The 18,303-nt window shown below is 38.4% G+C and overlaps 1 protein-coding gene across 7 annotated transcripts in view; it reads left to right on the top strand.

Moving 5' to 3' along the window:
* Zfx (zinc finger protein X-linked) overlaps positions 1-7,008 on the top strand; it is a 61,200-nt gene extending 54,192 nt beyond the window's left edge. For all 7 annotated transcript variants that reach the window (XM_074063680.1, XM_020180515.2, XM_020180497.2 and 4 more), the window contains exons 4-8: positions 124-273; positions 472-615; positions 989-1,144; positions 1,678-1,818; positions 3,006-7,008. In XM_074063680.1, the coding sequence (XP_073919781.1) occupies positions 124-273; positions 472-615; positions 989-1,144; positions 1,678-1,818; positions 3,006-4,189 (1,775 nt within the window). In that variant the 3' untranslated portion in view covers positions 4,190-7,008. The remainder of the gene's footprint in view (positions 1-123; positions 274-471; positions 616-988; positions 1,145-1,677; positions 1,819-3,005) is intronic.
* The last annotated feature ends 11,295 nt before the right edge of the window (positions 7,009-18,303 follow it).

The following is an 18,303-nucleotide window of genomic DNA, read 5'->3' as shown; positions in this document are numbered from 1 at the left end:
GGTAGGCAGGTACTCTGCCACATAGGCCATAGTCCCAGATCTGTAAAAAGGACTTTTGAAAGCAGTAATCTTTTATTTAAGTATTTCCTATTAGTATTTGTGATATATTTCCTGCCTGTTTAGTGGATGATGCTGGCAAAATAGAACATGACGGTTCATCTGAAATGACCATGGACGCAGAATCAGAAATCGATCCTTGTAAAGTGGATGGCACTTGTCCTGAAGTTATCAAGGTGTACATTTTTAAAGCTGACCCTGGAGAAGATGACTTGGGTAAGAGAAAACAATATTTTACATCCTGGTCAAATATAACCTGATTGTTTCTGGGTCATGTAGATTGAAAACTTTTGAAATCTTTTCTGAAGATGATTTTTAAATAAGAATTCTAATGTAGCAACAGAAACGTATGTAAAAAGGAAGAAGTAGGAATGAAATTTTCAAATAAATGCTTGGAGCCATCTTCTCTGATAGGTGGAACCGTAGACATTGTGGAGAGTGAGCCTGAGAATGACCATGGAGTGGAAGTGCTGGATCAGAATAACAGTATTCGTGTTCCAAGGGAAAAGATGGTTTATATGACTGTCAATGACTCTCAGCAAGAAGACGAAGATTTAAGTAAGTAGGTGGCCTTTTTGTGGGAGAACATTTTATGTTTCTATAGCTCTCCTCTCTTTTTTTAAACGACCAGTATTTGACGGAAACAAGTAGCATCATTTTAGAGAATATTATGCTGCCATTTTCCAAGGAAAACCAGTTATTCTTTATGTATGTTTAGAATGTTGCATTCAAATCAGATATGGTGCTAGCAAAGAAGTGAATAATTCATTCAACAAATATTTATTAAGTGCTTACCTTGTGAATGCTAGGTTCTGGCTATGTAATACTTGGACCCTCTTTCCATTTGCTTATTTACTGACTTGAAATAAAAGTATCTTTCCTGTGATCTCTGTAAACCTGGTCAGAAAAGTTCGTATAATTTTCTGCTTAGATGTTGCTGAAATCGCTGATGAAGTTTATATGGAAGTGATCGTGGGTGAGGAGGATGCAGCAGCGGCAGCGGCAGCAGCTGCTGCTGTACATGAACAGCAAATGGATGACAGTGAAATCAAAACCTTCATGCCAATCGCATGGGCAGCAGCTTATGGTATGTCATAGAGCAGCTCTTTGGATTGAGTTGATTCTTGAACATTAATTTGTGATTGAAAAACAGTTTCTGTGGTCTTAGATTTCAGAAATCTAAATACCAGTACCTTGTAAGGATTATTTGATTTAAACAAGAGTAGAGGAACATTATAAAGTCTGCTTTTTGTCTTTACTTTTAACAGGAATTTCATTTGTGTGTATATTATGTAAAAGGAAGTACTGCAAGAAGTACATAGGCTTTCAACCTGAAACTTTTCATCTTGATTATATCTGGCCCATGACTTTACAATTTTGGGAGACAACAAGAGAGTCCACGGGGAAAATGCTGACATATGTTTTTAGCTTTGGAAGCTAGGCATTTCCTACCATCTTGGCTATAATTAACGTGCTCATAAAACCCATTACCTAGAATGGGGAATATTTGTCATTCATGAGTATCATGACTTACTTTTCATTGTCATAGTTAATAAAGAATTCCTAATTCTTTATAATTCATAATTCTGTATAATTTTGTTTTTTAATGCGCATTGTTAGGTAATAATTCTGATGGAATTGAAAACCGGAATGGCACTGCAAGTGCCCTCTTGCACATAGATGAGTCTGCTGGCCTCGGCAGACTGGCTAAACAAAAACCAAAGAAAAGGAGAAGACCTGATTCCAGGCAGTACCAAACAGGTGAGGGCTCACGAGTTCCACAGCGCAGCGTGCTCTGCAAGCTCTCAGAGGAAACTCTATGTGTATCCATAGGGATGGTGTGATGGCATTTTAGCTGCTAGACCACATGTAGCTTTTGTGTTACCGAATTTGAAAATATAATTTTCAGAATTCAGTGATATTCATGAATGATTTCCTCGGATAAAAAGAAACAGGAAATGGATGAAAAAAATTCAAAACTTGAATGATTTTTACGTGAAAATGAGTCCTTTGTTATAAGCATTAACTTAAAAAATTAGTATATTTAAACAATCTAATTATGTGGACATAAAGCAGGTGTAATTTGTAGAGCAGGTTAAGCATTTCAGGTCCTATGACATATTCTGCCTCTTTTAATTAATTTTTGATGGTACTGGGGTTTGAGCTTAGGGCTTCGTGCTTGCTAGGTGGGTACTCTACCACTCGAGGCATTCCCCCAACTCTTTTTGCTTTAGATTATTTTTTGCCCAGGGCTGGCTGGACAAGGCCCTCTTACCTACAATCTCAGGTGTCACTTAGATGACAGGCGCATACCACCACATCCAGCTTATTTTGTTGACATGGAGATTATGTTAACTTTTTGCTGGGCTGGCAATCCTCCTGATCTCCATCTCCCAAGTAGCTGGGATTGTAGTCTTGAGCCACCCAGCCTAGCCCCTATATTCTACATATTCTTGTAAGCTTATTTGTATATTAAAAACTTTATAGCTATATTTAAGCCTTTTTTTGCATTTCTTGGGGTTTGAACTCAAGAGTCTTATGCTTGCTAGGTAGATATGCTACCTTTTGAGCCACACCCCCAGCTGTATTTACGCTTTCCTGTAAATTAACATATAGTATGTTTTCTTAAATAGCCAAAGTAGGAACTTTAATTACTAAACTTGTAGAGAATTTCCCCTTAGATTTCTAAATTGATAAGTCTCTAATCACTAGTTGATAGAAGTTAAATGTTTATTCATTCATTTTGTTAAACTGGAGAGAATGAGGTTGGTGCTGTCTTACTAAGTGGTTTCCACACCAGGTTCTCATGACCATTTGAAAAATGATTAAAGCAATATTCAGTTGCAAATTGCTTTGGCCAGTAGTGTTTAGAACACACACTAAATTTTTAAAGAAACCAAAACAGAACTTGGTTTGATAACTCATGCTCTTCTCTTTTCCTTCCTTAGCAATAATTATTGGCCCTGATGGACATCCCTTGACAGTCTACCCTTGCATGATATGTGGGAAGAAGTTTAAGTCGAGAGGTTTCTTGAAAAGGCACATGAAAAACCACCCTGAACACCTTGCCAAGAAGAAGTACCGCTGTACTGACTGTGATTACACTACCAATAAGAAGATAAGTTTACACAATCACCTGGAGAGCCACAAGCTGACCAGCAAGGCAGAGAAGGCGATTGAATGCGATGAGTGTGGGAAGCATTTCTCTCACACGGGGGCTTTGTTTACTCACAAAATGGTGCATAAGGAAAAAGGAGCCAACAAAATGCACAAGTGTAAATTCTGTGAATATGAGACAGCTGAACAAGGGTTATTGAATCGCCACCTCTTGGCGGTCCACAGCAAGAACTTTCCCCATATTTGTGTAGAATGTGGTAAAGGTTTCCGTCACCCATCAGAGCTCAAAAAGCACATGCGAATCCATACTGGGGAGAAACCGTACCAATGCCAGTACTGCGAATATAGGTCTGCAGACTCTTCTAACTTGAAAACGCACGTAAAAACTAAGCATAGTAAAGAAATGCCATTTAAGTGTGACATTTGTCTTCTGACTTTCTCAGATACCAAAGAGGTGCAGCAACATGCTCTTATCCACCAAGAGAGCAAAACACATCAGTGTTTGCATTGTGACCATAAGAGTTCGAACTCAAGCGATTTGAAGCGACACATAATTTCAGTTCACACTAAGGACTACCCCCATAAGTGTGACATGTGCGATAAAGGCTTTCACCGGCCTTCAGAACTCAAGAAACATGTGGCTGCCCACAAGGGTAAAAAAATGCACCAGTGTAGACATTGTGACTTTAAGATTGCAGATCCATTTGTGCTAAGTCGCCATATTCTCTCGGTTCACACAAAGGACCTTCCGTTTAGATGTAAGAGATGTAGAAAGGGATTTCGGCAACAAAATGAGCTTAAAAAGCATATGAAGACACACAGTGGCCGGAAAGTTTATCAATGTGAGTACTGTGAGTATAGCACTACAGATGCCTCAGGCTTTAAACGGCATGTTATCTCCATTCATACAAAAGACTATCCTCACCGGTGTGAATACTGCAAGAAAGGGTTCCGAAGACCCTCAGAAAAGAACCAGCACATAATGCGACATCATAAAGAAGTGAGCTTGCCCTAACAATACTTCTACAGACGTGTAGAGAAACTGGCCTTGAAGCAGAATATTCATCTAAAAGCCAATCAGTCTTGTTCACATACAATACTGTATATTGATTTATGCTGTGTACAAATAGAATTATTCTTCTAGTTGACTTTTTTTTTTTACATTTTGTTCAATAGTGTGTTCTGAATTCTATTCAGTTTGTTTAATAAATGGGGAAAAGCAGCAGTTAGCTTGTTGCTTGTAATAAAGTAATCCCTGATTCTATTCTGAATTTTTCTATCTTAGGAGTTTTATATTTATTTAAATAATTACCTTGCTTACCTTGATGGTACTCTTCTAAGACCATTGAACTTAAGGTAACTTTAGATTGGTAACTCTGAAAGTATTCATGTTGACTTTTTTCTCCCCCATAAATTTCTCACAATAAAATTGTCAGAGACCTCTAATATGAATGGGTGATTTTACAGCTAGGTCTAATGATCATAACATGGAGGTCATTTGCTTGTCTTGCTTAATATTTTCAGGCCATATGACAATGAAAGTTTGCATTTGAGCTTTTGTGTCCCTGGCATTGCTGAATAAAGACTAGTGGCTGGGTTCGTGTTTACTTTTCATTTTGTTTAGCAGACAAAATATTCTTTTTGGTTTCTGTTGGACTATTTACATCTTTCGTCAGTGTAGCAAACTTTAGAAAACTTTATTGGAAAATTTTACTCAATTCTGTTGTATTTTGATTATTCTGTCTGTGCTGCTTTGTCTTGGAATGGTTGTGTGTTACAAATGACACTTAACTGAGGACTGCATTTTGGAATCTCCTAGAGGTAATTCGTGACTCATAGGATCTTCTGCAACTTTATATATGTAAATGTACCCTGAATTATATATATACATATATATGTAACATGTATCTGTGTGTATTGCTTATTTTACATATATACACACAACTCCCAGTAGTAGTTGTTTAAAAACTGTAATGAAACTATTAAATTTACAATAACATGAAAGATCCAGGGATGCATGAGAGAGCATTTTGTTAGTCTTGCTCTTCAGAGAGACTACTCAGGTGAAGAATTAGAGGGAAAAATAAGGACACTAGTATTTTTAAAGAGTAAAGGTATTTTCTTTTAAATATCTTTGGTAATTGAAAAATAATCAAAAAATAGAGGTTAAGATGTTTATAGATAGAACGTTTTCATAGTTTCAGCTCCATGCCTTTATATTTTTCTGAAAAGCTAATGAGTATCCAGATGTGAGTCCCTCATTTCTCTCTGAGATGCCTGAGAGAGAACTCTTATCTCAACAAGGGAGGGGGACAGAGAGAGTGTGATGGCTCCATGGACCAGAGAACGGGTGCTAATTATGACTTAAAATTGGCAAGTTCAGCCTGCTCTGTTATTTCTTCAACAGTTAGTTAGTAAGCTTAGAAAATTTACCACTCAAGTTGGCTTGGATTAGGAGATAAAGGTGTGTTCCAAGTGCATAAGGAAAATCTGAGGCCTTATTTGGAACCTCACCAAATCTTTCAGTTTCACTTTTCTTTGAGAATTGGCAGTTTCCAACATACAGGTATGCATCAGTCATAAATTTATAAAATGAACTTGGTTAATTAGAGTTTGATTATGTTAAGATAACTCTTGGAGAACAGAAACAGTTCTTGGGGTCCCTGGAATTGCCTGTCAGCACACATACTTGGCACATCAAGGGAGATTTAGAAATTTCTTCCTACTCGATAGCTGCCTTGCCACCTCATTATGGTGCTCCATCCCCTTTGTGCCGTTAGGTTTTTACCTTTCATCTTTCTCTTTGCCATCAATATTTGTATTCCAGAGTTATATTTTTAGGGTTAGATATCTCTGTTTGGTGTTTGGCAAGCCTCTGAAGTGCTAGATTGATCTGGTCTAGTTCTAAAACAAGTGCTTTAGGCTGGTATGAACTCTAATCTAATGCCAGTCAAAGCCAAGGCGTGGTTCCCTATTCTGTACCATAGGGAATTCCTGTACCGTTTTAGCCTCTCCTAACGTGCTTTTAAAAAAAAGTAACTGAACAATTGTGTGATTTATTGCCCTGCTATTCTTGAAACCTCTGTCTGTTTTTTTGTGAGAACCTTTGAAATTTCCCTTAATTTTTATCTTCCCCAGAAATAACATAATACACCTAAATGTGGAAATTTACTAATTTTAAAACATCCTATAAAATTAATACAGAAAATACTGATTGGGTCATTTAACTATATTTTTTTAAATAAACTGAAAGATAAAGAACACAATACTTTACATACTTTATATATTTCTCTTTACATAATCTGGAATCATACACAGTTCTTTTCTTTTTAAAGCACAATATTGAAGCCTTTAAAAGGTATTTAAGGGTTTGGTCAAGTGAATATAAAATGTATTTGTCTGTATAAAGAGAAAATGAAATTGTAGTCACTGTTATGTACTGACATTAGTTACAACCTAGTTTTAATTCTTAAAACAATTTTGATTAGCAAAGCTAAAAATGGATGTTTCAGTTAAATGTTTTAAAGAGGTACAGATTTTTACAAGGACATAATATAAGTTATTGTTCTGTAGAAATACCTATTAAATATTGTATGTCCCTCCCTCTGTACACTTTGTAAAAAAAGTAAAATACATAAAAAGAAAATCATATAGGGATGTGTGACATTATTGTAATTGTGTACTTGAGAATAACGTGCAAAAATAAAGTTCAGAATATTTTCCTGTTAATGAATGTTTAGTTTATTTGATACCAGTACTAAGTTAATGCTTTTTCTTCAGAAAAAAACTGTACAGTTTTTTGTAAACCTAATAAACATCAAAAGCAGAGGATTATTTTCACATCCCCATTTCTTAATTCCTTTTATGCAGCAGTGGAATGCAAAAGGTTTGATTGCTTTGAATTTTGCGATTTGGATGCAAATACTGATAATATTTCAGTCCCGTGAATTTGCAAGTAATATTTAGAGAAGTGAAGTGGTGGCTGGCGAGTGCTTTGATGGGCATGGCCTTGCAATTCAGTTTTTTCTTTTATCTTCATAAAGGATTTGTTTTATTAGCATCTTCAATTCCCCTGAGATAAATTACCCATGCATAAAGTGGATTTTGAGAGCACTTAAAGTTCATTTCAGTATCAATCTATCACACATCCAATCAGTGGGGACTGTCACCACTTCCACTGCAAAAGCCCTGCCTTTGAGTTAGCCCTTTGTGCCCAATTTGGAGGGTTCCAGTAGACACTTACCATGCTAGAGGATGGTCATTGTCATGGTGAAAATCAGAAGCTAAGTAGAAGTTCTGAGAACTGAGTAAAAAAAGAGATTTGTATCACTTTGATTTTCAAAATGAGACTGCAGTTCAGCTGTAAGAACAGTTTTTGGCCTAATGGTTGGAACAGTAATCAGAACTTGAAGAAATGATCAAGAGAACGTGGCGAGCATCACTGTCCAGAACCACAGCGTGCTGAAAACTTTAGTTGTAGTAGACCACCTGACAAATGACGTCTGTCTGTCTGTGGTCCCACCCAGTCCCACAACATGCTTCCCTGTTCTCTAGGAATGTCAGTGTTAACTATTTCCAGCAGATTCTAGGATTCATGTAAGAAAAGGCATGGCCAATCAAAGTCTTAAAAGAGGCAGTGGTTTTCAAAGTATGGCTTAGTCACATGGCAAATTCTCAGCCCCACCTCAGTCCCCACTGAATTGGGAAAACTGATCTATTTTAACACGTTCCCCTGGTGATTATGTTGCATGCTCAGGTTTGGAAAACATTGTTTTAGAGCACTTGAGGAAGTTAAGAACGTTACTGGTGTAGCATTTGTGGCAGACAAGAAAATCACAAAAAGCATCCAGAAATGGACAGTGAGGGTAAAATAGGACCCAGAGAGTTTCCACCTTTGGCTTCCTCCTTAAAGTGTGAGCCTGCCAGGCAATAGATGCGTCAATCCTTTAGTGCACGTGTAAATAGACTACACTTCGAAAATTTCACATGGCCTTCCAGAGTTGCATTCCTCAGAGGTAAATAGAATTCAGAGGAAGATTTGGTAAGAAAAAGAGAAGGGCTGAAAATGGTACGTGCATGTGTGTGTGTGTGTGCATGTGTGCACGTGCGTCGGAGAATGTTTAATTGGCCCAGTTTTACTTAAGTAACTCATCCAAAAAACATTTTGCCACATTCTGCAGCTTCTTAGATAGGTCATAATTAAGTTTGCCCAGTGGATTTTGTTTGATCTTTTGTTTCGTGTATGTATTGTATGCTTTTTTCATGAAATCTTGGATTTGTTTCTTGGATGTATTATTCCTGTTATTTTTGACATCTTTGCTATTGTAAATAAATTCCTATTTTGTTTTAAGTTACCCTGCTGGAGTGTTGGCTATAGACAAGGCATGCATGCACACACATGTGCACAGCACAGTGCACACAGAAATGAGGAGACTTGGATTACACAGTTAAGACATCCTCAGCTTGTAACAAGCTGAAAGTGCTTTGACGCCTTCAGGAGTTCACAGTTCTCATACTGAGGAGACCATCACTGTTGTCTGCACAGCATCTATACCAACTTGGATTTTAAAATCATTTTGTGACTTCTGTGGGGGAAATTTAGTCCATCTAGCTTGAGGTCAAAAACATAGACTTTTTCTTGGGTTTTCCCATTTCATTATCTCCCATGTTACTTGTCTTGGTATTGGTGCACACAAAGGATTTGCCATTATAGTGACCTGCCGATATTGTAAAGCCACTAGGATGCCTTGCTACCAAAACCCTACTTAAGGATTCTAGGTGGCATTTGGCTATGTGAGTCACCACAGAAATATCTATAAGCATGTTGGCTAAAGTTACATAATGAACTAGACTTCTATTAATTATTTAGCTTTTGTTGGAAAGAGACACAAGAGACCACCAGTTGAGCTGATTATAATTCTGAGTTGGGACACCCAGAGGCTGAAATAAGTCTATTTCCAATTTGTTTCCCCCCAGTGTAGCCCTTGCTTGATGAAGCTGGTTATGGGGCCCACCTTCCACTCCTTTGCGAGACACAGAGAGACTGGTTGATCCCTACCAAAGAAACAGAGCATCATCCCCTTCTCTGCCTCCCCCACCACCATGGCCATCCTTCCAAACTGGGATGTAGGGAAAGGTAGAAAAGAGTTCCCTTGTACCATCCTAGTAGTCCAGGATTGCCCTCTGGCATTAGCACACTAGCAAAAGAAGTTTCCCCCTTTAGCCTTGTGTGTGTGTGTATCCATTTTTCCTCTATTGATTTATACTGCTTCCTCTGGAGGTGGTGGTTGTGATAGATGTTCAAAGGTTTAGTTCCTACCTCTCCCAAAATAGCATACTTTGGTTGTTCTTTAGAAAAATGATTTTTTGGTGATACGGTGGTTTGAACTCAGGGTCTTACACTTGCTAGGCAGGCGCTCTACCACTTGAGCCACTCCACCAGCCCTGTTTTGTGTTAGGTATTTTCGAGATAGGTCTCAAGAACTATATGCTCAGTCTGGCTTCAAACCACAATCCTCCTGATCTCTGCCTCCTGGGCAGCTAGGGTTTATAGGTGTGAGCCACCAACGCCCGCTCAGGGGAAAAAAAAAAGTATATATATCACCATTCAAAGATGGAGGTATGGGGTTGGAGGTGTGGCTCAAGCAGTAGAGCACCTGCATAGCAAGCACAAAGCCCTGACTTCAAACCCCAGTATCATCCAAAAAAAAAAAAAATCACTCACAATGCCACCTTTATTAAAGAGATTTTTTTTCTTCTTAGTTTAGTCCCTACACATAAACCCTTTATCTATTTATTTATTTGTGGGACTGGCGTCTGAACTCTACCACTTGAGCAATACCTCCAGTCTGTTTTGCTCTGGTTATTTTTTGGAAATGGAGTCTTGTGAACTATTTGCCAGGGCTGGTTTAGAACCTGATCCTTCTGATCTCAGCCTCCCAAGTAGCTAGGATTACATTTGTGAGCCACTGGCACCAGCTCATACATTTTCTTCTGACTTGTAACCACAGCTTTGATTTTATTTCATAATCAGCAACCTTCCTTTCTTCTCTTTCCCTTCCTCCCTTCCTTCCTCCCTACCTCCCTCCCTCTCTTCCTCCCTCCCTCCCTCATTCCCTCAATCCCTCATTCCCACTCCCTCTTTCCCTTCTTCCTTTCGCTCTTCCTTTCTTTCTCTCCTCTCTTTCCCTCTCCCCCTCCCCCTCTCCCTCTTCCCCTCTCCCTCCCACACCTTAGATAGAGTCTTTTATGTAGCCCAGGCTGTCCTCAGACTCACGATACTCCTGCCTCAGCCTCCTAAGTGCTGGTTATTATAGGCATGAATCACTACACCTAGGTAATAGTGATTTTCTTTTCAAACATCAATGTATTTCTGAATCTAATGATTGCCTTTAATCAGTTTTTAAGAATACACATTCTTTTTGGAGAGAATATGGAAAACTCAGAATGATACAAAGAAGAAAGTAAAATATTTTCCCCCTCCATCCCATTATCTAGAACATTTTTATCCTTTAAAAATGCCTTTACTGAGTATAAATTTTATTAGATTTTATTTTCAATTGCAAAATACATGTTATTGAAACAAACGTTATACAATAAAAAAATAAGCATAAAACCAAGCTGGTTTCCTCAAGAGAATCAGTCAACAGGCTGTAGCCCTTCCCTCTGTGCTCATTAAACCTGTGCACACAGATAACCTAAAGAAAGCGAGAGAGGGCTTCAGGGGGAGACTTCAAATATTTGAGCAAAATGAGATCATGCATCTTTACAAATTAACATATCCATTCCTCTGGGACAGTAGGCCAAGCTCAATTTCATTCTCTTTAATAGCTGAGTAACTTTCCATAGATTCAACTTACCATAACTCAGTCCCCCTTTGATGGACATTTAAGTTATTTTCAGGTTTTTGCCACTACAGGAATGCTGGAGTAACTGCCCTTGTACACATAGTCCTTATGTACTTGTGTTTTGATATCTGTAGAAGAAAATCCCCCCAAGATGTGATTGCCAAATGAAAGGTTAAGTGCTATTTTAAAAAATGTCACTAGATATTTCCAGATTATTTTCTGCTAGAATGTAAATTCTAGGAATGCAGAGTTTGTGTCTGTTCTGTTCATTGCTCTTCACATAGAATAGAGTGACGTGTAGTAGGTGCTGAAGAAATAGTTGTTGGATGTTGAAAGTTTCCAGGGGTAAAGCAATTCACACTCCCACAGCAATCTATGGTAGGGTCTGTTCCCCTCTTAGTTACCCAGGCCGGACTCAAAGTTGCAATTGTCCTTCTTCAGCCTCTTGAATCACTGGGATTACAGGTAGGCACCACCACATCTGTCTAACAGCCCTGTATGTTATCTCTCTGATAAATTTCCCTTTCAAATCCTGCACCCCATTTTCTATTTGAAGTCTTTCTTGTCTTTTGTAAGGCATGTTGACTTTCTAATACATTTTGTAGCCTGATTTATCTTGTTATGTAATATTTTGATATATAAAGATCTTTACTATCCATGTGTTCAAATGTGTTTATGTATTTTCTTTATAATTTCTGTAGTTTTTTTTTTTGTAAGAGTAGGGTTTGAACTCAGGGCTTCACACTTGTAAAACATGGTTTGAGCCATGCCTCTTGTCCATTTTGCTCTGGTTATTTTGGAGATGGGGTCTTGTGTACTATTTGCCCTGGCTGGCCTTGAACCAACCGAGATTCTCCCAATCTTAGCCTCCCAAGTAGCTAGGCATACAGATGTGAGCCACCAGTGCCCAGCTGATTTCTGGAGTTTCTTATCCTGCTTAGCAAGTTTTTTTTAATACCCCAAGGTCCTACACACATACATGCCTAAGTTGTTTGGTAGGGGGTCTTGTTTCTGTTTTCTCTTGGATAGAGCACCAATTATTACAATGTTGTTTATGAAGTAAGTAGTCATCCTTTACCTCCATGAACTGAAATGAATAGGTGGCAGCACCTATGTTTCCTTGCATTCATTTCTGGCATTTGTATTTTACTGTGTCAGTACCAGGTTGTTTTGCTCATACTACTCATGGTGAATTTAATATCTAGAAGACAAGCCCACCACCTTCTGTTCTATTCTTTTTCATCATTTTCTTGACATGTATTCTTCCATAAGAATAATTTTACCAAGTTGCCCTTAAAAAAGGATTTTTTAATTCAAATTGCATGAATTTTAATATTCAATTGAGTCTGACATTTTCATCATAGTGTCCTCAAATCTATGTTTCTCCATTTATTCTAGTTTTGTTTTATATTCATGAAATATTAGTGCTTTTCATCAAAGTCACTACTTTGCATAACTACATGATAAGTTTTGTAGCTACCTGCATACTGTTAAAGTGTAAAGGCAAGCTGTTGATTCCTGTACACATCTTTATGTAGCTAGTGAAACTACCACCTTGCCTTCCCAATTCTAATAGTGCTTTAGGAGTCTTTTGAATTTCTATGTGTGCCATCATGTCAGAAAAAGATGTCAATTATCCCTTTTTTGCTGCTTATATCAGCTAGAACTCCTAAAATGATGCCAACATAAACTACAACAGCCCTTTCTTTGTTACTCCTGATTTTGATGGCAATACTTCAGTATTAACCATTTCATATTGGTATTAGAAAATAGCATTCACCGAGGTTAGTTTCCTTCCATCGTCATCATAAGTAATTATCGTCATTGTTGTTTTGAGCCAGGGTCTTGCTATGTGCTCAGGTTGACCTTGAGCTCACTGTGTAGGCAGGGCTGGCTTCAGATTTTCCAAATTCCCTGCTCAGCCTCTACAGTACATGCACCTTCATGTCTGGCTCCTTCTACTATTATTTTACTTGGAGATTTTAGTAGGAATGGCCAGTATTATCAAGTGTCTTTTAGCCACCTATTGATGTAAATACTTGGTATTCTTTTTCTGATTGTTGATGTAATAAGAACATTGAATTAGATGGACAGGTTTTTCTAAAGTTAAGCCATATACACATTTCTAGGATAAAAGTACTCTAGGCAATTTTTATTGTTTTTTAAAATATATATTGCTTAAATTGGCTAGCATTTTATTTACAATTTTATATCTAAGTTCATAATCCTGATGTTTTCACATCTTTGCACTATCAGGTTTGATTATTAATGTAACTATATCTAGCTACATAAGATAAACTTGGAAACTTGTTTTTTTGAGCCAAGGTCTCCCTATGTATCTCAGGCTAGCCTCAAACTCGTGATCCTTCTGCCTCAGTGCTGGGGTTACAGATGTGTACCACCATACCCAGCTACTTGGAAAATTTTCTAATCTGGAATAGTTTAAAAACAAGAGGCATTATCTGATTTTTTTTTTGGTGGTATGGAGTTTGAACTCAGGGCCTCACATTTGCTAGGCAGGTGCTGTACCATTTGAGCCATGCCAGCAACCTTTTTTATGTTGAGTATTTTCCAGATAGGTCTCTAGAACTCTTTGCCCAGCCTGGCTTTGAACCACGATCCTCCTGATCTCTGTCTCCTGAGTAGCTAGGATTACAGGTGTGAGCCACCAGTGCTGGCCATTATCTGATTTTTTAAAAGATTAGATAGAACTTGGTTGTGAAAGCATTTGAGTCTGATGGCTCTTTATAAATGGTAGGTGTTTACTTTTCTGATTTCTTCTGCATTAGTTGATCTACCAGTTTTTCTTCTTAAATATTGGGATCTAGATTTCCCTTGGAAATCATCATTTTCTCTAGATCAGTACTTCTCATATATTAGTGAGCAGCTGCCTCTCTGGGGGATGTTGTGGAAATGTTCATTCTGATACAGCAGATGTGTCAGTCAGCTTTCTTCTACTGTGCCTGAGATAAATAAACTCCAAAAGAGAAAAGGTTAACTTTGGCTCACAGTTCTGAGATTCCAGTCTGATTGGTTGACCTTGTTGCTTTTAGGCCTATAACAAGGCAGTACATCATGGTGGTATGATGGTAACTCTTGATTGTCAACCTGATTGGATTGGAAGTTGCCAAGGAGATCAGTAAAGCACACCTCTGGATGTGTTTGTGACCATATCTCCAGAGATGATTAGATCATGAGTCTTTGACCCAATCAATGATGTAATCTATTGATGGATTCAAAATTTGAATGGACTATTGGGAGGTGGTAGAAAGTGTGGAAGGTGGTCCTGGTTGGAGGAAGTAGGCCACTTTGAAGAGCATATCTTGCCCTGGACCTTCCAGTCTTCACTCTGCTTCCTGGCAGCCATGAGTTAAACAGTTCTACTCTACCATGCCTACCCCACTATGATGGATTCAAACCTCTGAAAGCATGAGCTAAAATAAACTTTCCCTCCATTTAAGATGTTTGTATCAGTCAGTCTGGAAGAGTAGCAATAAAGCTAACTAACTCAGTGGAAGTGCTGGTGGAGCAAGATCACTTACCTCATGGCCAGGGAACAAAAGAGAAGACAAGGAAGGGTCTTTTGTCCCACTATCGCCTTGGACGGCATGCTCTCAGGGACCTTAAGATCTCCCAGTAGGCCCCACTCCTTAAAGGTCCACCATCTCCTAATAGTGCTATGCTGGGGACCAAGCATTTAACACATTGACCTGGAAGGACACTTATCCAAATCATAGAGGTGGGGCCTGTGATTCTGAATTTCTTACAAGCTTCCTGGTGATGCTGATGCTGCTGGCTGGGAGCACATGGTCGAAGCCCTCTAAGAATTTAATGGTTCTCAATTTCAGTTGAACATTAGAGTCACTGGGCCAGCCTTTGAACTTCTCAGTGCCGGGGCCACACACTAGGAATGAGACTGAGACATCAGTAATTTTTCAAGCACTTCAGGTGATTACAAAGTGTAGCCAAAGTGGAGAACCACCATTTGTAATTTATTGCCATAATGATGCAAACAATATTCTCTCATTTATTATTCTCTTATTTTAGTCTTGAATTTCTGGTTCTTTCTTCCCTCCCTTTTTTCCTTCCTTCCTTCCTCTCTTCTTTCTTTGGGACTGGGTTTTGAACTCAGGGTCTACACCTTGAGCCACTCCACCAGCCCTTTTTTTGTGATGGGTTTTCTTGAGGTAGTTCTCCCTGAACTATTTACTGGGCTGGCTCCAAACCTCAATCCTCCTGATCTCTGCCTTCTGAGTAGCTAGGATTACAGGTGTGAGCCACCAGCGCCCGGCTCTCATGTTTCTTTAAACAAGCCTTCAGAGGTTTAGCTATTTTCTAAGTGTTATCAAAGAAACTGCTCTTAGTTTTGTCCTTTCTATTTTTTTGGATTTCTGTTAATTAAATTTCCTCTTTTCTTATTACTAATTTTCTTTTATTGCTTTTTTCCTGGCTTATTTTGTTTACAATTAATTAATATTTCTTATGTTTCATACTTCATTTATTTTCATTTCTTTTTAAAGGAGATCCTGGAAAGCTGTACATTTGTTTTTTTGGTGGTATTGGGGTTTGAACCCAGGGCCTCAAGTTTACTAGGCAGGCGCTCTACCACTTGAGCCACTCCACCAGCCCTGTACATTTCTTTTGGTGTATAACTTTAGTTGTGTCCCATTGCATATGAGTTGTTCTTTTTCATAACTCTAGATAGTTTTGCATATCAGTTTTGATTCCTTCTTTACAATAGTGTTAAATTCCAAGTAGTAAAAATTTTTATTAATTTTTTAGTGTTGATTTCTGGGTTTTTGGTTTGGGCTCAAAGTATGGCCTGTACATTATTATTATTATTATTTTGTGGTACTGGGGATCAAAACCTCTGCATTATTTTGAATGTTTTCTTTTTTGGGCAAGGCATGATAAATTTTTTTGGAAAAACAACACAGACATATTAGTATATTGTGTGTATTCCCATTTGTAGATGTAAACTTGCAGATAAAATTGAGCTTGATTATATTATCCAAATTCTCTAAATTCTTGCTATTTTTGACTACTTCACTTTTTAAAAATTTTGTTGTTGTTGTTGCTGTTATTTTTGAGACAGAGTCTCACTATGTAGCTTAACCTGCCCTCGACCTTTCTGTCTATCCCAGTCTAGCTTCAAACTCATGATCCTTCTGCTTCAGTGCTGGGATTACAGTGTGTGTCACCAAGCCTGAATGACTTTTTTTTTTTAGTTTTTGAAAAAAAATAGGAAAGTATTCGTTATAATAAAGCCCCACTTCTTTATTTGGTTCATGATTCTGGAGGCTGGGAAGTACAAGATCGAGGAGCCATAGCTGGTGAGGGCCTTCTTGCTTTATAACATGGTGGAGGGTATCCCAGGGTGAGAGAGAAAGAGAGACAGAGACTAGAGAGAGGGATGGTGGGAGGCAAGGGAGAGAGAGAGAGAGAGGAAAAGGGAGAGATAGAGACGAGAGAGAGAGAGAGAGAGAGAGAGAGAGAGAGAGAGAGAGAGAGAGAGAGAACAGGAGTGCCAAACTCATAATAACTAGCTCTCTCTAACCCTCTGCTGTGATAACGTTAATTCATTCATAAGGGCAGAGCCCTCATGACCTAATCATCTCTTAAAGGTCCCACTTCCTCATACTGTTAGAATGGAATTAAATTCAGCAGGAGTTTTGGAGGGGACATTCAAGCCATAGCACTTTCCTCACAGTTCCTGTCTGAGTCACCACGTTTTGCTAAGCCTCTTAGCTGTTCAGCTGCTGCTTTAAAATCAGCAAATGCCTGGAAGGGAAAAGCAGAACTGGCTTTTGTTCTCATCTTTGTGTGTTTCTCATCACTTATGGTGATTCTCAAGTCTTCATCGTGTTGGTAGCTGTCTGGTACTTTCAAATGGTTTCTAAACAATATCTTCTTTGTGTCTGTGTGTACTTAGTTGGGAGAATTGGTAGGCAAGAAGTTAGTCCGTTCTTGTTTCATTTTAAATTTTTTGTTTTACTTCATCAAAATGTTTGAAAGCTGCATTCTATTGTTCTGTAATTGTCATTTGCACAGTTGGTGTAGCGTTAGTTCTAAATTTACACAAACACAGTGTTCCCCACCATCCATTTCGCCATCACAATGCCATTTTTTAGCTCTATTTTGAGTCCACATTTGATGGTTAGATTTTAGTCATGAAAGTTTTTCCCTGGGGTACTCTTTCCCTTGTTCCAAGTGGCTTGATTTCCTTCCAAGTCCGTTTGTGCAGCTGCTGTGCTTGAGTTATTCCCTACTGTTTCCTGGTTACATTTACCGTTTCTTCTCTTTCTTTCCTGCTTGCTTTTTTTTTTGTGGTACTGGGGTTTGAACTCAGGGCCTCCACCTTGCTAGGCAGGCGCTTTACCAATTGAGCCATACCCCAGCTCTGTTCTCACTCTTGACGATTGAAGCTTCATTATTCTATGTTTTATGGTATTTGGAAATACTGATGAAAATTGAAAGGGTAATCTTTTCTACCTTTTTTGAAGCACGGTACTTTTCTTCTTTGGAGACTTTAAGGATCTTAAAAAAAATGTTGGCATTCTAATACTTCGCTTTAGTAAGTCCAGGTGTGTATGTATTATAAATTTTTATTAGGAAATATTCATCATACAGGGGGATTCGTAGTGACAATGCCGATTAGACTTCTATTGTACATTATTTACAATATAATATACCCCTCAGCAGGTATATATTTTAAAATTTATCATCTTCCTTAAATTTGAATGACTCTTTTTTTTTGAGGAGGCTCCAACATGGGGGATCGCCGACTACTTTTTTAAGTGTTTGCAGTAAAGATGACGTTGAGACTAGTACTGAAATTGGGGGAACCTTCTCCTGGCCAGACTTCTTCCTTATACTGAGCAACATTGTGATAGAGGGTTAGGGTCTTCTGTCTAAGATCAGGCAAGCCCATCTTCCAGTTTTTGAGAAGACATCCCAAACAGGGAGCCGACTGGGTGTTGCCAGAATGACAACAGTCCCTTGGGAGAGGGTTTCACTGAGTGGTCTCCCTGTAAGGGTCACCACAATTGTTAGGTCTGGGGGCTTCAGCCAGTGCACAGGGTGTGAAAGAATTCACCAAAAGTCAGAGTAGACAGGAGGGAAGCAAAGATTTAGTCACTTTTCAAGGAAGAAAAGGAACCAAACATCAAGGCTGGTGTGGCCTTGAATATTTAAACATAAAAACTGGTGTCTTTTTTTTCACCTCTGGGGAATTTTCATCTCATTTTAAAAATTATTTTCTTTAGCTTCCCTGCAACTCCCA

The sequence above is a fragment of the Castor canadensis genome, chromosome X, assembly GCF_047511655.1.
Source record: "Castor canadensis chromosome X, mCasCan1.hap1v2, whole genome shotgun sequence".
Lineage (NCBI taxonomy): Eukaryota > Metazoa > Chordata > Mammalia > Rodentia > Castoridae > Castor > Castor canadensis.
The sequence above is the reverse complement of the archived record's forward strand: the minus strand, read 5'-3'. Positions and strand labels throughout refer to the sequence as shown.